Source organism: Mytilus edulis, chromosome 12 (assembly GCF_963676685.1).
Source record: "Mytilus edulis chromosome 12, xbMytEdul2.2, whole genome shotgun sequence".
Lineage (NCBI taxonomy): Eukaryota > Metazoa > Mollusca > Bivalvia > Mytilida > Mytilidae > Mytilus > Mytilus edulis.
The window spans coordinates 54,903,874-54,912,323 of record NC_092355.1 but is presented as its reverse complement, the minus strand read 5'-3'; the positions used below and the strand labels follow the sequence as shown (position 1 = coordinate 54,912,323).

The 8,450-nt window shown below is 30.8% G+C and overlaps 1 protein-coding gene across 1 annotated transcript; it reads right to left on the bottom strand.

Annotated features, from left to right (window-relative positions):
• Positions 1–2,282: 2,282 nt before the first annotated feature.
• LOC139498833 (protein FAM8A1-like) lies at positions 2,283–8,011 on the bottom strand. The gene is made up of 5 exons (XM_071287406.1): positions 7,561–8,011; positions 6,714–6,834; positions 6,098–6,248; positions 5,612–5,763; positions 2,283–4,704 (listed from the first exon to the last, which is right to left on the bottom strand). Exons 1-5 carry the CDS (start codon positions 7,991–7,993, stop codon positions 4,545–4,547), a joined length of 1,017 nt encoding a protein of 338 aa, XP_071143507.1. The 5' UTR covers positions 7,994–8,011; the 3' UTR covers positions 2,283–4,544.
• Positions 8,012–8,450: the final 439 nt, after the last annotated feature.

Genomic DNA, 8,450 nt, shown 5'->3' with positions numbered 1-8,450 from the left:
AGTAGACCTATTGCATAAAGGATGAGAAAAACAGACCAGAACACAAAAATTTAACTATAACCACTGAATCATGAAAATGAGGTCAAGGTCAGATGACACCTGCCAGTTGGACATGTACACCTTACAGTCCTTCCATACACCGACTATACTAGCCCTATTGCTTATAGTATCTGAGATATGAACTTAACCACCAAAACTTAACCTTGTTCACTGATCCATGAAATGAGGTCGAGGTCAAGTGAAAACTGTCTGACAGACATGAGGACCTCGCAAGGTACGCACATATCAAATATAGTTATCCTATACCTTATAATAAGAGAGAATTCAACATTACAAATAATCTGAACTTTTTTTTCAAGTGGTCACTGAACCATGAAAATGAGGTAAAGGACATTGGACATGTGACTGACGGAAACTTCGTAACATGAGGCATCTATATACAAAGTATGAAGCATCCAGGTATTCCACCTTCTAAAATATAAAGCTTTTAAGAAGTTAGCTAACGCCGCCGCCGCGTAGCGGGTTATTTAACAGTGTACACCACATTTTTTTATGTTATTTCTAACAGACAGAAAAAAAATTAGTTTTTTATTATAATTTAATTCTAAATTCCATTTTAAACCGGCGTAAATCATGAAAAAATGTTGATGACGTCATGGTCACAAAATTGTGTCTATGATATGATAAACAAAACAACATCAGCCAATCAAAATAAGTGTTACATTCAAAATTAAATTATTTAATGATGTCATAAATACTGATAAATTGAGACTAGTCTTTAAAAGTGTTTATGACAGACACAATTTTCGTCTTTAAAAAAAATATTCTCCAACACTTGTATCAAAAGTTATGAAGCCAGATTAAGTAGGAAGTTGAAGTGCATTGAAGACACGATTGTTTTGCTAGCTTAACCACCAGTGGCAAATTTTTCAGACATGTTTAGGATAATCATTATAAAAACCCTCTAGTTTAAATAAAGTAAGGTGTTGTACATGTACAGTTGTATCATATGCACACAACACATTCCACTAAGTAGAACAAAGTGAACACATAAACTTATATATTTCAATTTTCTTCATATGAGTGCTTGACTATAGTAATGTCCAGCATCAAATATTACATGCATTTTCAGAAAAATATTAGACTATTGGATAAATAACAATAATCTAAATGCCTTCCCCTGCTTTGATCTAAACCCGTCTGTATTTTTATGTACTACCTCAGAAATCAGTCTGTAGGGAAGAAAATTGCCATCCTGCAAGGACCCATTAACTAAACTCTGGTACAACAAAATTCTTAGTCTATATAAAGATTATTGTTACTCATAAAGGGGACCGTGTCTCAGAAGAAGTCAATACCTTTTTTACAGTCTTTGGTTTGACAAAGCCAGAATTTTAACCCATAATCTCGCACATGCATGGTGAGAATATCAAAAGACCCTTAGAAATAAATTGGTTAGGGTTGAAGTTCAATTTCCTATCAGAGATGTTGCGGTTATTGAAAATGGTTTTTAATTCTGAATGATTGGCATATATCACAAAGATGAAAATATTTATTCTCCAACCGAGGAGAAATCATAATGAATACTTTGGATTCATTTATTTTTGTTGGTACCAATTTTCGTGGATAAAGAAAAACTTGTATGTTGGTGGATATTTAATGTCGTGGTTTATCTGTACCCATAAAATCTACGATAATTGGTATCCAACGAATAATAATGAATGCACGTACAGTAAATGGGGAATGTGTCCATGTGACATGGATGATGCCCACGCTTGCATGTTAATTTATAAGGGGACATAACTCCAGAATGAATAAAGTGACTATCCTAATTCCTACTTGATCTGAGTTTTGTGGTTATAAGCTTTGTGTATAAGTTGGTTGAGGCAAACTTAAACTTAGAGGACGGAATAGAAAAATTAAGCAATGTTTCCATTTGTAAAAGGGAAAAACTGTAAATTGCTAAAAGAGATGCCACCTCAATTCAAATTTGACCTGTGTTTTGTGGTAATAAGCATTGTGTATAAGATTCATAATATTTGGTTGTGGCAAACTAAAGTTAAGGAACTGAAATCAATTTCAGGACAATGGACAAGGGTACAACTTAATGTCCCCTCCACTAGGACAGAGGCATAACAATGATTAATTGATTGTCACTTGCTTAACATCTAGTTGCTGTCAGTCTTTCTTAAACTTAATTTGGCTTGTCCCCCTTCCTAATTTAACCCTTTCTTGATGTTCTCAATTTGTGGCAACATGGTATTCTTTATAAGTTACAAAACTTCCAGATATGAAACTTTATTAAAAGCTTTAATGTAAAAGAATACATTTAGTTTAAAATATGAAAACAATTTAACAATAAAATAAATACTCTGTTTAAACAAATGAGCATTTGTACTTTTTCACTATAAGTACATGCCAACAATTGTGAAAAACAACACATACATTTTTTTACTTTAGAAAATAAATACACGGCTACAATTGTTCATATAGTAATAGAGATTTTATGTCAATTAAAGGTTTTCCTAAAACTTTATTGTTAAAACAACAAATTGTTTGACTACATAGAAATAAGAAGATGTGGTATGAGTCACAATGCGTAATAAAGTAAACAATGAAGATCAAAGTACAGTCTTCAACAGAGAGACTTGGCTCATACTGACCAGCAAGGTATAAAGACTAGTGTAAAATAATTCAAACAGAAAAACCACTGGTCTACATTATATAAAAAATGAAAAACACATATGAACTACATCAACAAACGACGACGACTGAACAGGTTCCTGCCTTAATTTTGATGTTTGCAATTTTTGCAGACCACCAAGCTAAAAATCAATCTTCTAGTGATAATTGTTCCCATGGCAATTTTTTATTATCTTAAAATGGAAATAATCTCTTGTTACCCCATCAATTTATCTATGTTTTAATTGACTGAACATTAAATTTCAGAGTGATCATAACACCTAAGCAGGACATATATAAGATAACAACTGACTTTTTGCATTCTTCCATTAATGAGCTTTTTCAAAGGAATTTATTACTTTTACTTTATGAAATAAGACAAATCCACAGAATTGAACAGTAATTTGTGCATGAAGCTTTACAAAGGTATCACATATTTTTTTAAACCGTAAAAAACAATATGGCAAGAATACAAGTCAACTCATTCTCATCAATTTCGCCTTAATAAATGATTCACATACACAGTACAAAATATCACAAATTTATACACCATGTGACCATATAATACATCAATGATAGAAAACATAATGTAACAAGAGAATTGTTTCTTGCCTTGATATAGAGCATATCCCAGCTATAAATGAGCACAACATTTTTATATAGATATGTCACCTACAAATAAAGAGTTTCTGTAGAGTTTTATTTATGACGTCAATAAAGAATACAGCTTCACAGAATCTTTTAAGTCATTAGCTTTAAATTAAAAGTTTTTTTTTTTTATCCAAATATTTCATTTGAAACAGTTGTGGGAGAAAAAAATAACCCATACATTGACCCTCAATGTAAATTTTATTTGTACTAGGCTCGAAAAGAATTAAAATGCTGGGGGAAACTTCCTGTTTCCAATATGTCTGAGTCTTGTACAAAAATATTTTTATATTTCCAGACAATGTACAGTCATTCCACATGTCTCTAATTTTATGGAAATTTTTACTGTTTCTAACCCAAAAATAATAAACCTGTGGTTGCCGGTGATCTCAGAAGATGATTGAATGAATATAAGGGTCATAACCTTTACCAGGATGGATCAAAATATGCTAACAGGTTTAATGAAATTGTTTTTTGGAATGTGCGAGGCACTCGATAAGGATTTAAGTTTAACAAAAATTTAAAATTTATTTTTTTCATCATTAAAGAAACAGATTTTTACATAGTTTTTCATGAATTATCGGATTTATCCATTCTAAAGTTGAATTATAAATTTTAAAGTCCTTGCCAAGGCTCTGACTTTGAAATTAATAATTTACCTATCTTGATTGGATAAATCTGATAATCCATTGATATCAATATAAGAATCTATATATAATTACATAAGGGTGACATATGAAGGTAATAAATTTGAAATGAGTTTTGTTCAACTTAATACCTTATTGCTGATGTTGAAAAGTATCATCCAATCTTGTAATTTATACTATATTAAATTGCTTTTTCATTAAAGTTTGTAACTGCATCTCAATTTCAGCCTTTTTTCTTGGTTTCTGGTGCCAAAAATTTCCCCATATAGCTGGTTTGCTCTGATACAATAAATTTCAGAAAAAAAGAATGTTTTGAAAACTTACATATATGTCAGAAAGTTATTCTAAAATGTATTGGAAAAACAAAATGTCAATTAACACATAATAAATTGTTATAATATGAAGCTTTAAATTTTAATGAAATTGTGATTAAAATTTTATAATCATAATAAAGGGCAATGATAGGTTTTGTAAAACAACATCATCATAAAAACACATTACATAAAACATAAAACAAATAGAATTGTAACAAATAGTATCTATCATATTAAAATTAACATATATTTGCTATCGCACATTTCGCTGAACTGGACGTATGTGCTCCACAACTATTGTCTTGGCTAAAATGTCATATGCTGCTCGGTTATGTTGGAAAAAGAACACAGTTAAACAGGCAGGAAAAAAGAATGCTAGTGTGAAATTCTTTATCACAGATCTGACCAAGGCACTGAAAAATAAAATATAACATTGTCAATATTTAGATCCATTCTAATGAATTTTTTCCATACTATTGTCATTTCTTAAAAGTCATAAGCTTAAAAAAAAAATATATTGAAATTTAGTATCATAATGTTTCCAATTAACCATATAATATTTTAAGTCTTGCAGACATTCAGATTTGTCCATAAACGGTAATTTCTCTAGAAGTTTGAATCATATCTTAAAATTGTAGAAAGAAACTGCAGATATAATTCTATTAAATAGTTATATTTCAATAAAAACTTGAAAACATTTTTATTTAAAATATAATTTGTATTTTTTTAGTGTAGAAACACTTTCGACCTCTGACTGAAAAATGTATTAAAAAATATGAGAGATTATCTCCCTTTGACTAGATAATTTCAACTTTGTATGTTAAATTAACATGTTTTAAGGGGTCATAAAAACGTAAATATATTTAAAATTGTATTACTCTATTATTATTTTAATATATAAACACTAACTGATTAAAGAAAGAATAACTGCAATTTTTTTATTCTCAGAAACCTTTTATTTAACATGTTTAAAGCACTCTGTTAACATTAGGTATATATATCCCTTAAAACAGGGTTTAATACCATATCAAATCTATTTTGTTCAAATACATGTACTCTTCTCTTTTTTTGTATGCTACTTTATATTTACCGGTCTGTATGTTTGGATATTTCTACCATTTCAAGTATCTTCAAATTTATGTTAAGAATCAAACTGCAGATCAATCAAATTCACATCTGGTTTACAAAATTAGAAGCCTTGTATCTTTAAAGAGTTTTACCATAATGTCATAATTTTTTTAAGCAAAATATATATTTTTTGGTTCCATTTGATTATGCAAACTTGGACAGTTATATTGTCAATTCTATTTGAAAACTTACTTAATAAAGCCTATATCCTCTGCAGGAATGACTAAAACTTTCCCGTTCCCCAGATCCATGATATTTTCACACGATACAACCACCATTCCAAGGAGTCTTTTTCCAGGAGTGGCTCCACCTGGTGATCCCATTCCTTTCCGCAAGCAGAACGTCTAAAATGAAAAAGAGAAATTTCAAATTATTAATGGTTTTTTTAACAACAAACAGGAGTAAAATCATTGAACTATAACAAGTAATTCTTTATCTTATAGAAAGTTGTAAATACTTTCCACTTGATATCATCAACATACATGTCTGCAACAGTTTTCACAATTCTTTGCTCTAAACATAAATGCTGGCTCTCTCTTACATCTTTTTTAAACTTCACAAACATGATACATGTACAAGGACCAACCAACTGATTCAGAACTCTTGCACATACATATTAAATTCTTAGACAAACTTTCCCCTTCCTTCTAAACATTCAAAGTTGAAATACAGTTGTACCTCAAATAAAGTGATCATTATTCTGTTGACGATTTCTAAAGCTATTATTTCTGACGTCATTGTAAAGGCTTTATCTATGTCCATCTCCATGTTTTTCAGGTCAAAATATGGGACAACATCAATATGAACATTCAACACATTTTCTGTTTTTCTGAAAGAAAAATAAATATTTATAAATGTATATATACCATATAGATAAAGCTCATTAAAACTTCAAAATTCAAATAAATTCTGATTCCTAACATTTGATTAAACATCACAGTATCATGTGTATATGAAAGAGTATAAAAGTGCCAAGAAAATATCCAAAAAAAATTAAATCATACATTGTATATATACATTTCATAATATAGGGTTTACTCCAGGTTGGAGGCTGTACAATTTTCATTGAAGTAAAAGGTTTCTACCCATCCCTTAAGGGGCAAAATTCACTCGTCACAACTTGGCTGATTCCGTACCTTCATCTTAGATAGGAGAGTAGTGGATTCACCAAAGGATTGCCGATACAAAATATAATATAAAATTGATGACTAAAAATTACATTTTGAAATAACCACAACTAAAAGATAGTAATATAATCGGTTATAATGATATAATGATATAACAAAAAACTTACAAAATACCCATTTGTCTCATCACCATAATCATGATTATGATTTTCAGGTAAAATAATACAATAAAGTCTATCACTTCTGCTAGAACTCTCTTCCATAAGGGTGGTAACATATATTCTGTACCTGAAATTTCAAAATGGAAATGCATTACATCATGTACATGGTCCATCAAAATGAACAGACAAGCTACATATACATGTATGCATGTATGTTTATGCCATAAATTTACTTTACTACAGACTTATCTGTGCACTTGTAAAGTTAGAGCATACATCATTTAATAATCAATGCCAAAAATAAATTACAAATGTAAGTCTTTTGACTGTATAAAAAGAAACTTACAAAATGTTAATTTTATTCTGTAGCATGTGTCATGTGTGTAGGTTGGCGCCTTTTTTTTTTGCACATTACTTTTACATCATACATGTACTTTAGGAATGTAGCATCACATGTACTCATATTTCATAATTCAGCGCCATTTTGCTATTAAGTCCAATATCAGGCGCTACCCTGATATACCCTGTATTTTGTTTTTGATATTAACGACACGTTAGCCAAATAGTTATTTTATTTTACTTTATTCATTGGAGTTTGTTGTGACGTCCCTATTCATTGAACCAAGGATTTGTATAGTAAGATCTTACTATACAAATCCTTGATTGAACTAGTACATATTTTGTTTAGGAGCCTGCTGAAGCAAGCCTCCGGGTGTGGAATTTTCTTACTGTGTTGTTGGCTGTTTTTCTGTTATTAGTTTGGTCACATGCTAGTTGTTGGTCTCCTTGACACATTCCCCATTTCCATTCTTAATTTTAAATATTAATTAGGCAACACAAATTTCTGAAATACCTAATCTATTTGTTGTTGTTCCTTGTCCTGTAGAAACGTTTCTCTGATTTCGATTTTGAGCCTGAGGGGTTGCACCGATCTGATTATGAATAATTGGGTTAGTAGTTGGATAAACAGGCGCAGAACCAAACGATTGAAATGTCTGTTGGCCCCCGAACTGAAAACAGCTCATTGTCTGGTGGGGGAAAGTTGGTGGTAAAGTTGAAATAGCAGTCCATAATCTGTACTGGTGAATCCATGGGGCCAGTTGCCGAGCATATTCACGCATGTTTATTGTGTTTTTGTTTTCTTCTCGTGTTGATTGTTTGTTGGATCTTTGTTTAAAGTTGTTTTGTCCATTTTCTGGGTTTTCTGTAAAGTTCTTGGGGCTAAAATCTGAGTTTTTCATTGTTTTCTTGTCCATTTCGCTGTATTTTTTCTTCTTTTCCGCCATACTGTCAAAACTGGTGTGACTAATCACCATTCAATCTGTAAAATGAGATAGACCAAAACGATCCCAAATTTATGGGAATATTAAAAATCATTTGTGCATGACTGAAGCGGGCATCCTCTAAGGGCAGTCAGTGCTCCCTTCCCCATTTGAAAATTTCTAGATCTGCCACTGCAAGTTGTTTCAATGATAACCATGAAAATTATATTTTAAAATAATCCACAGCAGGCTTCCCTCTTGTAAATCAGCCTATGTTTTACAATTTGGACAATGGACAGATGATTATTGCAAATATATAAGTAGACATAGTATGAAAAAAGACCAAATACGCTTTCTAATGTGCGTTATAATTTTAGAATGTAGGACAGAAAGTCACAGGACAAAAAGTCACAGACAAAAAGTCACAGGACAAAAAGTCACAATTCATTTTTTCTGATTATTTTCTTTGAATAAAAAATGT

Excerpts from the sequence above, each read along its gene's own strand:
- LOC139498833 (XM_071287406.1), bottom strand. The coding sequence starts at position 7,993 with ATGGCGGAAAAGAAGAAAAAATACAGCGAAATGGACAAGAAAACAATG. Across the intron at positions 6,835-7,560 it reads AACAACAACAAATAGATTAG|GTACAGAATATATGTTACCA; the intron begins GTATTTCAGAAA and ends TTGAAATTTCAG. Across the intron at positions 6,249-6,713 it reads ATGAGACAAATGGGTATTTT|AAAAACAGAAAATGTGTTGA; the intron begins GTAAGTTTTTTG and ends TTTTTCTTTCAG.